General features: G+C 38.8%; 1 protein-coding gene across 5 annotated transcripts in view; it reads right to left on the reverse strand.

Moving 5' to 3' along the window:
* The window catches only part of AFF2 (ALF transcription elongation factor 2), a 706,159-nt gene that overhangs the window by 16,615 nt on the left and 671,749 nt on the right, over positions 1–17,795 (reverse strand). For all 5 annotated transcript variants that reach the window (XM_077285241.1, XM_077285245.1, XM_077285243.1 and 2 more), the window contains 4 exons: positions 15,199–15,270; positions 14,762–14,855; positions 8,923–8,972; positions 3,410–3,624 (listed from right to left, as the gene is read on the reverse strand). In XM_077285241.1, the coding sequence (XP_077141356.1) occupies positions 3,410–3,624; positions 8,923–8,972; positions 14,762–14,855; positions 15,199–15,270 (431 nt within the window). The remainder of the gene's footprint in view (positions 1–3,409; positions 3,625–8,922; positions 8,973–14,761; positions 14,856–15,198; positions 15,271–17,795) is intronic.

Here is a 17,795-nt window from a genome sequence, read left to right on the forward strand (position 1 = left end):
TCTCAGGTGTTACTCACAAGTCACCACTAAATGTCAGTCATGGTGGATTTTTTGGAATAGTCACTGGGTTGCTCAAAATTTTCTTTAATGAAAAATTAAAACTGACAAATTTTAGGAGTGAACACGATCAACAATGCCACCTATAACTGTGGGTTGGTGCTGTACTCAATGACTGAGCTGCCGCTCCAGACAAGCCTAAATGTATGTGACTGATGCTCTAAGATTGCTGTTAATCGCGGAGGTTTAAGGAGATAAAGCCCTACTGACTATGGGATTTTAGGCTCGCCAATTTATGTATAATGTATTTTGCAGTTATTATTGAACATTATAGCACAATTTTGGGGGTTAGAGAGTCCAACTGCCACACTGAACCAATCCAAGGGCAGCAATAAAACTAGGGGTAATGCTTTTAAAAAGTGTTTTCCGTAAATTTCTTGTTGCATTTCCAGGATTCCTACCTTTTACGAGAATATTGTAACCCCTATCCCTCATTCAGCGTTCCTGAGGAGGAGCTGGTGTATGCATTCGGCTGCTCTCTCCATTGAGCATTATACGTTTTGGAGTACAAGCCTACTATTTCACAAGATCGGGAAACTACTGTACAAAAGAGAAATCCTCATGCATAGATTACCTCCTCTTTAACTAATTTACTTTTTTGGGGTTGCCAAAAACCGTCATGGGACCCCATTTTCTTGATGTCTGGGGAACCCAGAGATAGCTGCACAGTTCACCGTTAGTGATTGCCCTTCCCTGCTCCAGAACTGTGTGCACCATCTTAACCGTGTAGAGTATAGGTCATTGTAAGTGGTTCTTATCTGGATTCTACTAAAATAAGACTACATCTGAGCATGTGCTAACAGTATGGAGTGGTGGGTAACTTTGTCCCACAAGGAAGAAGCATATGTCATGTGCTATTGCACATATTATTGTTCTTAGTATTAATAAGAAAAGTTTCATTGCAGCTATATGGTATCTAAATGCAATGTTTCACCTTGTGGAAAGTGACATGCCTTGCATGCCCAGTGTGAGGAGGCCTATAAGCCTGCAAATTGAGATTCTACAGGAAATAACGCATGATTTCTTAATCTTAGATTATAATTCAGATTGGTCCCACATATGGGACGCAAAGATGGCTGCTTGACCTTTACTAGGGCTTATGAGTCCAATTGTGGCAGAACCTGGATCTGTGTTGGTCCAGAATTACTTTGTCAGCTAACATGCTGGAAACTGTGCAATGCTTCATAAATTTACTTGATTGTAAGGGTATGTGCAAATGTTAAATATTTGGTGCAGAAATTTCTGCACCATTTCTGTATCTCTTTGCAGGAAAAACAGCACTTTTTTTTCTACTTGTGTTTTTGGTGCAGATTTTTCCCCACTCATTAATAAGGGTGAAATCTGTATAAAAAACGCTGAAAGAATTGATGTGCTGCTGATTTAAATCTGCACCAAATCTGCAAGTCACAAATAAGCAACGTGCGCATGAGAGCACAGTTACGGAGCTCAGCGATGTGATGGTACCTCTACGGCCAAACATCAGGGACCACGGCAGAAACCCAACACTGAACCCAGGAAGGGTAAGCAAAAATCTGTTTTTTTTTCATAACAAACTGTACATGTAGAGAAAAGATTTTTGAAAGAGGACAACCCATTTAAGACCTAAAACACTGAAACTAATATTTCTCTGGGCGTGCATTTATTTTTCTGCAATATTATATTTTAATTAATTTCAAGCTAAGTATTTAGCACTACAACACACTGTGCTAATTGCTAGATTCATAATAATTCATTTTAAGATCAAAACACCCCACTGTGGAAATGCTTCTAGGTTTACATGGGAATTTTAACAAATGGGTATAATGCCTATAATTATGTCATTAATAAGATGCAATTTTAGATTACGCTAGTTGGTTCTTTTCTTTCTTGCTAAAATCTGAACGAAAAGTGACTATGTATGAAACACGACTGGGAATGAAGTGATAAAAAGCCTACAAAATATTGACAAACTCGTAGATGGCGCCTCTGGTTTAGTGCGTGCTAGATACATCATCGCTCGTTCACATCTAATACAATACAATTTGGCAAATTGTGCTGTACAAACTGTATAAAGTACAAATAAAAACAAAAAGAGTATATTTCATACAATTGGGTCACAGTCCACTTATTGTTCATCATCAATTACAGATATCGACATGACTGCTGATTTCATGATGATTACAGATGAGCAGGACAGGCAAAATGTGAATTTGAAAATCAATTTGTGGAGAAGTTATTCTCCACTAATTAAACATCCCTTCTTATGTTCTGTTGTTCCTCTAGGCCCTGGAGCATAATAAACGTAAGGTGTAAAAAAAAGACTAAAAATTCCCTATACTCACCGTTCACCTCTCCAGCCCCTCTGTTCCTCACTATCACCCATCAAGACCTTGCTGCATCTTCTGATCACCGCCACTATACCTGTCCCAGCCTCTCACCGTGAGACAGGACTTCCAGCTCTGATAAGGTTCAGGAAGGTTCTACACATGCGCATACAAGGTCGTGGTTTACGCTGTTACAACATGATGCTGTGGTCTTTCACATGCTTGCATAGAATCCCCACTGGTCTCAAAGATTTCAGTATGATTTTAGTGCGAGCGGCGGTGATCTGAAGATGTGGCTAAGAACGCCCAAGTGACAGAGGCGCCTGAGCGGTAAGGCGAGTTTAACTTTTTTTGTTTGTTTTCTTTTTAACATGTTGATGGCCTTCTGAAAAAAAGCGACCATTATTTTGTTGAATTTGTAAGACAGCGAATTACAAAACATCTTTATTTCGGCAAATGCAGATTTTTGTAAAATTCAAGTAGAATTCAATTCAACCTGAATGTGTTCATCTCTACTGATGACGTCCAATTTTATCTGACAAAAACAAAGCCCTTCTATCAAAGTTTAATCCTCTTACTATATTGCAATCACATATTGTATAACACTGTGTACTTACAATTGCTCATTTTGTCTTTATAGCCTGATAATTCTTCTCTTTTCTCTGCTCTATGTAGAAATAGGAAGTATCTTTTCCAAGAAAAAAAATCAATTCCCTCTACATCTCCCTCGGAAAGTATGCAGTGACTTATGATTCATGCAGGGAAAATTCACCTCCTTTTTCTACATAGAGCTTAGAAGGATTCAGCTAGTCAAATTTTAATCATGTAATGCCATAGACCTAATGTAGAAGAGAAGCATTAACTGGGTAGAAAGGAAAAATGAGCAATTGTAAGTGCACAGTGGTTTATAATATGATGACTGCAATATATTAAGGGGATACAATATTTGATGGAAGGAGGAGTGCTTCTTTCATGAAAATTATTCTAGGCATTGGGATAACTCTCACAGAGAAAAGTATCGAAGTTACATTGCAATATCTTGAACATACCCTTATTTTCTTTTGTAAGTTTTTCTGCCAGGTCCCAGTGTTCATAACTACGCAAGACGTTGTTGGTGATATTAACATGACTGGCAGCCATATGATGTATTCGCTGTGGGATAGATACTGTGCCTGTAGAAGAAGAACCTGGGACTGCACTGTTGTTCCCAGCAGAACTTGCTGGAGAGGGACTCAGCGACATTGGAGATGGGGTCTCTGTATTCCTGAAGTAAGAAAACATTAGATCATTAAATATCTGTACAGGTTTTGCTAAAATGATTTGTGTATGGTTGTCCTGCTATGAATGAGTTGTGTCTAGGCAGTACTTTCAGGACAGAGCTTTTGGGTATTTTCACACGTCCTACAAAGCAACATTAAGTGATACTTGCTCAATTATAAACTACTGCATAAGACTCCATAAGACTCCTAGAGTAGTCTCAAGTGGAAGGATACATAGAAATGAGAAAAGGGGAGATGACTGGCTTGGACGTTCAAGTAGGTAGTTGGAAGCTGGGAACCATGGGACATGTACTGTAGCTTCCTCACTTCCATTCAAGGAGACTGGGACTTCCTCATCATCTGTCATTGGCACAAGTTAAAGGAATTCACACTGCAATGAGCTCTTTGAAACTTAAAACAAGTTGGGTGGAGAAATAAGTCGGGGAGGCTGCTCTTCGTCCATTGACATGGAGCCCACTGTCAAATCTGGCACCGGGGTGTCCACTGAGTGGCACTTATTCTTCCTTGGTGGGCGACACAGTGGATTTTCCTGGTAAGCAAAGCAGTCAATAGTTCATACAAGTGTTGCCTCGTTCTCTTGGCTACTGCACTCTGCATAAGCAGAGACCAGTATTACAAATAAAGTATCTTCAGTGTAATAAAGTACCGGAATAAAGTGTAATAAGGTACTTGATCATTGGAGAAAGGCGTCACACCACTGGCTGAGTGCTGCATCCGAGTTTTTTGAGGAAAGACTATGCCTCCTCAATGTCATGCTCAAGCAGTGAAGGCAAATTATTTTAAAAAGTTTTTTGCTACCTGACAGAGAATAAGCATATCACACAGTGCAACAACTACTTTACAACAATTTCTGGGTATCTGCTTTTTGGGTGACACTCTGAGTTATTTTGCAACCATGGGATGAAATTCTAGCCTGCCTCTAATAATTATCATTAAAGGGAATTTGTCAACAGGTATTTGCGATTTCATCATGCCGAGAGCAGCATGATGTAGGGGCAGATACCCTGATTCCAGTGATGTGTCACTTACTTGTCTGCTTGGTTCAGTTTTCATAGAATCCCTGTTTTCTGTGCTGCAGATGTAGCAATGGACAGAATACTGAACTGTGTATGACCCCGCTCACATCCTGATTGGCAGCTTCCTGCGTAACAGTGTCAGCAAACTGCCAATCAGTGATGGGGTGGGGTTAGATAAATTAGCTGCACTGGCTTCCACATGACACCTAGTCCTGCAGTGATAATCTCCAGCTGATAAAACACAGATTGTAGTGAAACTACAGGAAGCTGCTGACCAAGTGACACATCCCTGGAGACAGACTCTCTGCCCCTACATAATGCTGCTCTTGTCAAATTGTCAAACTAAATTTTAAACTGGAAATAGTTAATATATCTACGCTCCTAATTACAACAAATATATTGCTTTGAATAAACATTTCGATGGAAACTAATGTCTTTTAACTACCCTCCTACATGTATACAATGCATGTTCTCACAACAGCCACACAGGCAGTCAAATATACGCATCATATCTTTTCAAATTTGGGAGAAAAAAATCAAAATCCAAACAAAAAAGCATTATCCATTCTGGCAAGGTGCCGCTTTTCAATAATATTAAGTGAAAAGATGTTGTTTCTTCCATAGTTCCCACAGTTGCATATAGGTGATTCACCAGCTAAAAGGTTTTGCTTTTTATTTTTAATCACAGAACCTGAAGGCGAAATAAAAAAATAATCATCGCTCTAAGGGGTTATTTATTTTCTTATACACGGCTTTTCCTTTTTTTTTTTAGAAAAAGAGATCTAACAAGAAATAAAATAAATCTCCGGTATCTCATAGTTCTAATGAATTTCTACCTGCTGCCAAATTCTATCAGTGCTACCGGTAGCCAAGAAAAAAAAAAGTCTCAGCAGATAATACAAAGCCTATTATTTTATCATTTTGGGAAAACCACAATGGCAATTTCCTACAAATATGGTCCACGCAATAGTCAAAGTGCATTTCATAAAAGACCCCCGTCGTGTATTATTGTCTGCGGAAAGCAAAGAAGAATTGCAAACAATTCCTTCAGAAATGGTATGGGGAAATTGTCTGTAATTACAGATGAATCCTTACATACTGTTTAGAACATTTTTTAAAGGGATGTGTTTGGTGCAGAACTAATGCTGATTACAGAGGTGCGTTTAATTCTAGACGAGGTGATTAGCAATCTCCCGGTGCCAGAAAGCCGCTAGATATTAACAGGCTCTCGCTCATACACACAGACAGCGGGATGTCGGAGCTGGAGAAACAGCTTTTGAATTATACTTGATAATTCGGCTCCCTGAAGAAAAGCGACCCGCTCTCTGGATCTCACTTTGCTGAAACGGAATTGTTTGAGCCAATTTTAATCTACGTTTGTATCTGTTCGGTGACTGCCGCGGCTTGTGTGCTGCAATTATGGGATGAATCCACTGTTACCAATCCAATTATCGGTAATTGCAATTATTAGTTTTTTGATTATTTCCAGCAAACAATGTGGTATTAACAATCTCTGATTGCGAGAGGGACAAATAAAGAGAAGAAAGTCATAATTCTAGCTCTAAAATAGCACTGTCCTCAGTCTGTATAATACATCGCACTGCTTTGCTTTCACCGCTGGCTTGGCATGTCATCGTAAACTCATTTGGCGCATCTACAGAACTGCTTTCATATTTCAATTTTCATCCTTTTCTAGGAAAAGAATTCTTTTACTGTACTAATGTTGTGCCTGATAATACAGTTTAACCCTATTCACTTGAATGGGTGATGGCTGCAATACCAGATGCAACCTTTAGTGGCACTGCTTGCAGTAAAAAAAATAAATAAATAAAAAGTCCCTTTTAACCTTTAATCTTGGGCTGGCATACATTTCTGAGGTTATGATAAATTTGACAGGTGGGCATGACCACATACAGTCCCAACCGCATCCCGCCATGCTACACCCATATTGGCATATTATCTTTATAATTTTAGTATATTATGAGTCAGGTTCTCCGGTCGATAACTAGATGGGCGCATTGTTATCTTGGAACTGGAATTTTTTCTTTACCCATATTGGCGTAGTAGGACGGGACTGCTGTATTATGACTACCAAATTGTAAAAAAAATTGTGACTTAATAAGGTGTTTACGCCATATTTTTGGTGTATTTATTAAGCCTAGTTATATAGCGCCATCAGCACTTTTCAGATATCTTCATCACTGGTTCCATTTCAGCTCACAATCTAAATTCCCTATCAGTATGTCTTTGGGAGGAAACCAAAGTACCAGAGTTCCTAGAGAAAATCCAAGAAAAATCCGAGAAGAACATACAAAGTCCTTGGAGATTATGTCATTGGTGAGATTTTAATCTAAGACACCAGAGCTGAAAGGCAAGAGTGCTAACCAATGAGCCACCGTGCTGCCAAAACACCTTATTGAATTGCCCCCAACAGCAATAATAAGATATTTGTGAAAGTGCATATGATGGAAAAATGGGAGCAAAATTTTCAAAACATCTCAATTTAGTCAGTATCGAGTATGCTCGCCACATGTAGAAATACACGCACTCACACGTCTTATCTGCTATTAATGAGGATATTAATGGTGGTCTGAGGAATGTTCTACCACACTGAATTGCCTACCAATGACATCACGGATGTGCTGAATGTGAAACGCTGCAGGCCATGGTAGCCTAACACCACGCAGGGAGCAACATGAGTCCTGGCACTGTGTTGAAAAATGACTCCTGGGACACTTTCATGTTCCCCTGTGAAGACCTCTTTATGGTATTGTTCTCGGGATCCAAAAACCAATCAATGCTATTATTGTGTCCAAGAAAAAAGCAGTATGCATTGCTTAAGACAGACCTCCATTCAAGCCTTCACTGCCATCTTGCTTTGCAACATGATAGCTTTTGAGAGTGATGGCGTGAGGTCAATGGAGCACTTGTAGCCAGACTTCTGGATCCTAGCTCAATGTCATGCATATACCTTTTGTTGCTTTCTGTAGACACTGCTTGATGTGTTAGGTTTGATGTCCAATTTCATTTGCAGTTCAAAGTTGATCATTGCGCACCATTCTTTGAATCTGCCAAGATCACATGGTCAACTCCATGAAAAAGCCTTCACGAAAGAACATCACATCAATCCTACTCATGGGATTATGGTGTGGGGTGGCAAAATGTACAGTAGCCGGATGCTCTAGTCTTCATTCAAGGTACACTAACTGCTCAGTGTTACATCAATTTAGTTAAGGAATCAATGGTACAGCCATTTCTCCTAGGTGTCCCAGGAGAGGTTTTTAGCACAACAAAACCAGGCTTCATATTGCTCTTATTTCAGTGAGTAATCATGGCTTAAATGTCTCCAGACACATGTCCCATTGAGCACATCTGGGACATCACTGGTCAGCAATTGTAAAGGGTGCTGCCAGCAGCGGATCTTGATAACTTACCCAAATGCATTTAGAACATTCCTGAAACAACCATTAATAATCTTATTGATGGCCACCAAGATGTGCACTTTTAAAAATATTGTTTGCACTTTTGAATTGTTTGCATATAATTAACATCTGTCCATCCTGTGATTTCCATAATTCCACCAATTTTCCTATTTGCTGTTGCAATTTCAATATTGAGGAGTTTAGTGTTAGGGGAATATTAATAAAAGTCGACAGCTATGATACTGTATGTTCATGGTCATGGCTAAAGATTATTTTCTCTTCTGTTCTTCAGGAGGCTTCAATGGCAGAGCTAGTGGGCTACACAATGTCTTCACCATCACTCACTGGAAGATAATGGTGGTTTATTAATTTTGCTAATTATTTTTAGGTATAATATCATAAAGATTGATTACTTTGATAACTGGCCAATTAAGCTAGTTCACAATTTCCCAAAAGATATAAGTTCAGTTTCATTTCACAGCCTTGACCATATATAAATGAATTATTCATTGGTCTTTCATTACGGAACCAATCGTTGAACAGTCTCCGCTCTGGAGGTTAACTTTACTTTGACTTTCTAAAATGACACTGTACTTGCTATCTAATTAACAGTACTTTTATGACTATCATTTGGTTTAAGGACCAAATTGTTAAGGAATTTTGAAGCCACCCGTATTAACTTTTCAGACATTTTGGGCAGCTGATTCTTGACTTTGACTTTCTGATATATTTGTCTCTAACCTGAGAAGTGACCTTCATTCCTTTACCATCAATGTTGTATTTTAGTCAGTAATAATTCATTTTTATGAAGGACCACTTAAAAGAAAGAAAAAAAAGCACTTACTTTCCATTGCCTCCCCATGGAGAGGGTGCCTGTGAAGACTTCGATGAATTCTGTATTAAATTAATGAAAGGTTAAGTAATAAATGTTAATCTTGAAAACCAACAGATATATGACTATAACACAATGACCACAGCAGAAATACAGTATGAAAACAATGACAATAAGTTTATTCAGAAATAGCAGAAACAGATTTATCTTTAGTCTAATTAAATCAAGAGTAGATGAGTAGGGATGTGGAGACACATGGGAGTTCGGATTCATCGGGTACGACCACACTATAGTCCAAAGTTCAGTTCAGGTACCCGAACTTGAACCTGGACCCCATAGAAGTCACTGGGGACCTGAACTTTGGAGCTGGAAAATCTCTGTCTCTCTTTAAAGTTCAGGTTCGCTCATCTCTAGAGATGAGAAAGTCCTTTGGAATTCAGATTTGCCAGTTCTACTGCAAATTGCAAGTAATCCAATTTACCTAAATAGAGAAGTATAACACTCTGAGGTCTCCTAACAATGCATCCAACTCATTTCACATTCTTTAATGCAATTAAAGCCTTAGAAATATCAAAATAATCTTAACAAATATGGTTATGAGTTAATGGTTCTTGACTGTAGTGCTTTCACACATCTGTAATGTTTATTCAGTATTTTATAGACTTCTCTCTCTATTACTATTTCTAAACTGTGACATCCTCTCACTATCCAGATTCACTTCAAAATGGCTGATGCATTCACTATGTTTTTATAAAGGCTATGGTAGTTCCTCCTAATTGGCTGCCCTGTAACATGTGTTGTAGTAGCTGCACAGTGATATGGGAAACAAAAGGTCATGTGAGCCTTCTCTAATTGCATTGAGTAAAATGGTGGAATATTGCCAATTGTTCAAATTTGCAGTGTACAGCCCATTCCTAAAAATTTTTCATGAATTTGAGTTTGATCCAAGCAATTTGCTCATGCTTAATGATTGATATATTTTTTCTTCCATACCTTAAAGGTGTTGTCCACTACTCAGACAACCACTTCTCAATCCCTATGTTTCCACCCTGTAAAATAATGACACCTATACTCACCTCCACTGCTGGCGTCATTCCAGCAATGTCAGCATTGGCTCTCCCGGGGATAACAATGTAACATGATCCCTGTGGCCAATCAATGCTGGCTCCACTATCCCTGCCTTTGGACATATCACAAATCACACACACATACTCTGAGGATCACATACTGCTGCTCTCTCACTTCCTCCCGATGTAAATGATTCGTCTGAAGGCGGGGAGAGTGAAGCCAGAGCTGCCTGATGGCAGGGATCACGTGACAAAGTCTATACTAGGATGCCCCAAACATCATGAACCTTTTATAGTAGTGTTACATTCCTGTATGGTATGCGGCCATCATACTCCCCTAGACACTAAGAACTACATTTGATGAAACCTTTTCACTCCTTAAACTTATAATGATCCCTTCTGATAATGTTATTAAAGGGGATTTATCACCAGATATTTCTGAAAATCTATGCCAGAATGGTTGTATAATTATTTTTTAAAGTTTTCCCTCCGATATTAAAATTAATATTTTAAGAGTCCAGCTCTGGACATAAAAAATGCTCCTTTTAATATCAGGATTATACAGCTATTCTCATTTAAATGTTCAGCACATGTACATCAGCCTAATGAGATGGAAAGGCTTTACCTAATCACCATTCTATTGTGAATTTTGGTGACATATCCTTTTTTTCAAGAAAAAGAGCACAATTTACAGACAACTTTTCATATGCTAATATTTAGGATAACATTATATAAAATCATGAATTCTACTTTTTTATTTTTATTTCCCATGTATAGTTGTTCCATCATGTTCGTTTGATGATCACTGAAGAATGAGCTTTATCTGCAGAATATGGACGCGTCTGCACTCCCATAGGCGTGGAGCCATATTCATCACCTTAATGAGCGGTACCACGTGACCGCTGAGCACAGGAAGAGCTGCAGGCGCCGGCGGCCGGATGAAATGCAGTGCCAGCACCCAGGGCGCACAGGTAGGTGATTATGATGTTTTTTTTTTTTTCCAATAGGATACATGCACACGGGGATAGGGGATAAGGAAACATGTATACAGGGACGGAACAGGGGAGGCATTCATACAATGACAGGGACAAGGGAGGCATGCAGACAGGGACAGGGATGGGGTGGCATTCATATCAGGACAGGGAAGGGGGAAGCATGCATACAATGACAGGGACAGAGGAGGCATGCAGACCGGGGCAGGGACGGCAGGCATGCATACAATGACAGGGACAGGGGAGGAATGCAGACAGGGACGGGGAGGCATTCATACCAGGACAGGGAAAGGGGAGCCATGCATAGCAGGACAGGGATGCATACCCGGCTTATACTCGAATCAATAAGCTTACCCAGTTTTCCGTGGCAAAAGTAAGTGCCTCGGCTTACACTCAGGTCGGCTTATACTGGAGTATATACGGTAGCATTTTATTGCATTAAATAAGTATTTGAAACAATAGAAAAACAGAACTTGATATTTGGTACAGAAACCTTTGTTTGCAATTACAGAGGTCAGACATTTCCTGTAGTTCTTGACCAAGTTTGCACACACTGCAGCAGGGATTTTGGCTCACTTCTCCATATAGATCTTCTCCAGATTTTTCAGGGTATGGGGCTGTTGCTGGGCAACACTGAGTTTCAGATCCCTCCAAAGATTTTCTATTGGGTTCAGGCTAGGCCACTCTATGAATTGAAATGCTTCTTACAGAGCCACTCCTAAGTTGCTTTGGCTGTGTGTTTCGGGCCATTGTCATGCTGGAAGACCCAGCTATGACCCATATTCAATATCCTTACAGAGGGAAGGATGTTGTTAGCCAAAATGTCACGATATATGACCCCATCCATCCTCCTTTCAATACGGTGCAGTCGTCCTGTCCACTTTGCAAAAAAGCACCCCCAAAGTATGATGTTTCCCTCACCATATTTCACATTTGTTCTTGAGGTTGTACTCATACTTCTTCTGCTTCCAAACACAGCAAGTGGTGTTGATACCAAAAAGTTCTATTTTGGTCCCATCTGACCACATGACCTTGTACCATGCCTCCTTTGGATCACCCAGATGGTCATTCGTGAACTTCAAACGGACCTGGACATGTGCTTGCATGAGCAGGGGGGACCTTATATGCCTTGCAGGATTTTAATCCATGACAGCGTAGTGTGTTACTGATGGTAATGTTAGAGTTGTGGTCCCAGATCTCTTCAGGTCATTGTCCAGGTCCTCTCGTGTAGATCTGTGTTGATTCCTAACATTTCTCAGAATCATCCTTTTCCCAGGAGGCGAGATCTTGCATGGAGCATCAGACCAGTTGTTGCCTTCTCACCAAGCTGCTTACCTATTGTCCTGTAGCCGATCCCCGCCTTGTGTAGGTCTACAATTTTGTCCCTGGTGTCCTTAGACACCTCTTTGTTCTTGGCCATGGTGGAGAGGTTGGACTGTGATTGATTTGAGTGTGTGGACAGGTGTCTTTTATACAGGTAATGAGTTCAAACAGGTGCTATTAATACAGGTAATGAGTACAGAGTAGGAGGGATCTTAAAGAAAAACTAACAGGTCTGTGAGAGACAGAATTCTTGCTGCTTGGAAGGTCATCAAATACTTATTTCATGCAATAAAATGCAAATTAATTATGTAAAATCATACAATGCGATTTTTTTTAATTTTTTTTTTAAGATTCTGCTTCTCACAGTTGAAGAGTACCTACGATAAAAATTACAGACCATTGTTTGTAGGAGGGAATACTTGAGAAATCGGCAGAGTATCAAATACTTATTTTCCCCACTGTATATATAGAAAAGTGTAACATGGCTGCATATTATAGGGCGAAAATGGGTTCACTTAGACTTAAGTTTAGATTTAATTTATACACAAGTCACATTGTATTCTTTTCATATCTGTATGGAAAAAAAGCTCATTTTCTTCTCTAAAACTGCAGTGAAATTGCCTTATTTCTGCAAATTGTAGTTTCACCATTGAGTGCAAAGATACCCGCTTTGAATAGGTAAAACCTTACAATGTGAAACAGGCTGCATGTGACAATGATAGGTTCTGTGTTCTACATGAAATAAAAATTATGGCGGTTTCATTTGTCATCATGTTCTTATCTATTACAATATCTGTTAGCAAAATGTAATACATTTGAAGAAGTATTTTTCTTGATTAATATACTTGTTTACCATCTTTAACCTGCTTGTATATCATCATGCTCACAAAACTCATAAAGCAATTATAATATTTAAACTCATATCAGCTCCTTTGTAAACCTGTCATGCCAACAGACTACAAAACAACCCTCTGTAGTCAGATCCTGCAGATGCGTATCCCCCCTACTCTTGAACTCTCTACCACAACATATTAGACTCTCGCCTACCATTGAAACCTTCAAAAAGAACCTGAAGACCTACCTCTTCCGACAACCTGTAGTAACCACCGCTTGACCAAGCCACTGCATGACCAGCTCTACCCTCGCCTATTGTATCCACACCCAACCCTTGTAGATTGTGAGCCCTCGCGGGCAGGGTCCTCTCTCCTCCTGTACCATAGTGACTTGTATTGTACTGTACTTATTGTTATTATGTATACCCCTCCTCACATGTAAAGTGCCATGGAATAAATGGCGCTACAATAATAAATAATAATAATTCACCCAGCCATCGCTTGACAATCTATGTGACATAAATTAACCCTGAGTTTCTCACTGAACTTCAGGCAACATCACAGTTTTTTTAAGTTCATGTACAGTGTAAACTGTAAGCAACACTATGATTCTATATGCTGCCATCAGGGGAAAATAACAAAAAAGTGGAAATGCCAAGCAACATTAATTTAACTATATAGACCTTCTTACTGACTACAGAGTGAAATATTTTTAAAACGGATACTTGCAAGGTGTTACATAAAGGGTTAAGGAATTAGATGAAAGAGAGCCTGACTGCAAGGTAAGACTACACAGAGCTTGTTTGTAGTCTGTTTCCATAGAAACACATAAATCAGCATAAGAGGTGAAGAAATAAAAATTTAAAGGGAACCTGTCATGTGAAACAACGCTATTAACCTGCAGATATGGGGTTAATCTGCAAATTAATAGCTTTCTGAAAGCTGCTCCACTGAAGAACCTGTGAGGAACTTAACTTGAATCCTCCTGTCAGCCTTGTGCTTTCAGTCATAGAGGAGCGACTTGAATCATCACTCAATACACAGTGAGTCGCGACTGTATCCATATCCTGGCACTTGCTGACACTGATTTATGTACTGATGCACTGCAGAGCCGGCTGTCGGTCAGTGCCAAGGTGTGGTTACAGCTGCCGCTCACTATGCACTGAGCGGTGATTGAAGTCATGCCTCAATGACTGAAAGCCAGAGGCTGCCGGGAGGCAGAACATTCATTTTCTCCCTGCAGTGGAGCTTTTAGTGCTGCAGCCCCATGGCTTGAGAATGCTATTAACCTTCAGATTAACCCTATATTTTCAGGCTAATAGAGTTATTTCACATGACAAGTTCCCTTTAAAGCCATTTGGCTAATATAATTTTTATTGCACTGCAGCAATAAAACTTGGGTGCCCATGTATACAAAGCTGTTAACAAGATGTTTCACCAAATCATGGCTTAAAAACATTTATTTTGACACAAACAAACAAAAATATTGCAGTTTTTTTTGTTCATTAGTGTCATGCAAATGCTTGTGCACAAATTATGGAGAAATGAAATACACCACTGAAGACGTAGAAGAAAAAATACAATAACCTTGTTATCCCTTTAACTAATCCAACAAATTACATAATAACTGTATTACCTTAAAATATTCCATGAGAGATCTGGAGTATTTCATAGCGTGGTCCTTCTTTAATTTAAACATTCTCAAGTAGAGCAGAGACAGACATCGATAGCTGCGGTAATTAGGAAAGGATTATGTTAATTCCACTGTTTTATAAACCCCATAAACTGTAAAAAAAAATCCCTTTTTTATATATTTTTTTCATGTTAAAGTGAAATTGAAACATATGAGTAAATGAAATAAAAGTGGAAAAGGCATTAAAATGCCATCTTGATAGCAATATGAATCGGAAGAATAAATGTTTAGTCAGCTGCTAAAAGAAACCATTAGTTATCCTTTAATAGTTTAATGGAAAACAAGAATAATTATCTTCTGTAAGCTGCTTATGTGTTTCTGTAGTTTTGAAAGTCTTCTAGTGGATTTTCGCTTCTTTGACACTGTCTCCGTGGACTTACCATAAAACTGCTAGCTTTTTTTCCCCTTCATTTGCAGCCGAGCTTGTGAAATTCTTTAGTCTCATCGCGTACCTATGTAAAGGCAAAGACTCTTTGAGGATCACGTTTTTCGAAACTGTAGTATAATAAGACATGTGTAATTCTTATATGTACAAACAGGATAAAGCAGCCAGTCAGTCATTTTTTTGTGTGATACCCCTTGTACGATGTTCTCCTTTGAGCATTTGTCAATTTTTAACTCTTAATTAATCTAAAGTCATAACAGTCATCCGAACCTGTAGACCATCTAAAGTGTATGGAGGTCCCTCAACCCTCCCCGTCTGATGTTGTTGGGGGAAGAGAAAGATCAAGCTTGTTAAATTTCAAAATCTCAGATTCTTTTGTTCTCCCAGGAGTTCAGCCATCACCGCATGTGACCAGCAGCAGCTTACTCTACTTTTCCTACTGAAAATATATCCATGCTCGGTTAAGCCATGTGTAAGAGGGAGTACAGAGATAGATCTTGCGGCTGCACAGCCACCTGTTATCAAAAATGTGTGGGCATCTTAAAAGTGTTTTCTGTTTTTAAGAAAGGTGACCCCAAACACTGTAAAATACTTAAAAAAGGCAAAAAAAAGCAGGTAGTCACCCTTCCTGAGTACAACATCGGCTTCCTGCCGTTTCATCAGTCTTGGTGTTTTTTGGCTGTATTAGTGATGTCCCATTGATAGCACGCATCACCACTGTAGGCCTCACTGAGCTCAGTAGTTCTGGTAATGTAGAAGATACGTGAAGACAGTGAAATGCACTGTCGATTTACCGCCACAGCTACAGCCAAAATACCAAGGGCCGCACATCGGTGGAGCTCTAATGCTAGACCTTGGTTAGGTGAGCACCTGTTATGCTTGGCATTCGAGGTATTTTAGAGCATTTGGGGTTCAATTTCCTGAAAGTGAAAATTCCCTCTAGGTTTGATTGTAGACAATAATTAAAATAGTTTGCTCAAGATTTATGCAACATTGTTAGATAAGTTCAGTCTTACTTGGGCATATTCATTACTATGGGTTATAACAACAATCCCAACAGGTGGTCTACTAATGTTCTAACAAGCAATTTTCAACATAAGTGATTAATATGTATTTTTTGTCACAAACCTTTTATCAAGCCAACATCGGATTACTTTAATAAAATTAATTTACTAAGTATACAAAACCGCCTGCATGGAGCGGTCACCGGAGAATCGAACACTTTTGTATTTGGAGTAAACAAAATGCTATGAAAAAATAGAGTTCAGGAACTACCTAAATGCTAGTACATCATGTGAATGTTTTTGAACCAGTATTTCGTGGATATCCAGGTATATTCACTAGAAAAATGTTAGTAGAGAGAGACACAGCACAGTCCAAATATGATCAGTATATCCAGCATGTTGGCAGAACATATAGTGGGTGGAATACCATATTAGTGTCAAAAGTTTCTACTTTCACACGTGCCTTAGATCAGTGTTCACCAAATCGAGTCCTCAAGAGCCACTAATACATCAAGTTTTCAGGAATTTCTTAGTATTGCCCAGGAAAAAATACCATAACCTGTACAATAATAAGGAAATCCTGAAAACATGATCTATTGGTGGCTCTTGAGGACTGGAGCTAGGGTACACTGCCTTAGCTTAAAGAATCCCGTAGTAAAGACAAATATGTAACCTTTAATTTAAAAAAAGTCTCTTTGTTCTTATGTGAGCTCTAAAAAATAGGAACATGATGACTTTAGTAAGTGGCCAGGTTGAAAATAGATTTTGTAAATACAGAAGCCATAAAGCCAACGTGGGCAGATTCTTATCAATACAGTATGCAAATATACTACACAAAATAACACATCGCTCCATTTTTATTAATAATTAGCACAATTCTAAATATCTCAGATTTCCAAAACGTATAATCCTAATACAATGTAACCTGACAAAATATTGAAGGATCTGTATTGTCTTCTTTAAAACTGTAAAGGTAGTGAGCATCTGGGCTTTAATTATTATTATTAATAATAATATTCTATTTTTTAAATATATTTTTGAAGTGTAAAGGACCCTCCACCCTTGGCTATATAAATATTCTCAACAGAATATTCAGAAAAGGATGCTAAAGGATGCTAATGTCATTACCCCACCTAAGGGTGGAATAGTAAGTCAACGATAGTATTTTCAGATAGACACATGTATAGATAACATTCTGCAGCATTGGCAATCTGATTGACATTTTTCATATCTATTCACTCATTTCATTCCAAGATTTATGCTAAATGCACAAATCGCACAAACCAGAATTGAAAATTGAAAAGATATAACTCGGATACCTCATTCTGTAGTCTCACCTCTTGACCAAGTCACAAACAAACCTACGCTTGAGGGATAACATAAAATGACACAGCAAAGTCATCTCCATTTTGAAATGACAGGAAGGCTTTTGTGAGCTAAGTAAGTCAACAGTCAAATATTCCAGAGTTGAAAAAAAAATCTTTCTATATGTCACTCTCTAAGTTAGCCCTCTAGGATCAAGTCTGACACTCCGATATAAACAAAATGTCAGTCTCTAACAAACTCTCTCTTATTTTAGCCATGCCCT

This window comes from Ranitomeya variabilis, chromosome 2 (assembly GCF_051348905.1).
Source record: "Ranitomeya variabilis isolate aRanVar5 chromosome 2, aRanVar5.hap1, whole genome shotgun sequence".
Lineage (NCBI taxonomy): Eukaryota > Metazoa > Chordata > Amphibia > Anura > Dendrobatidae > Ranitomeya > Ranitomeya variabilis.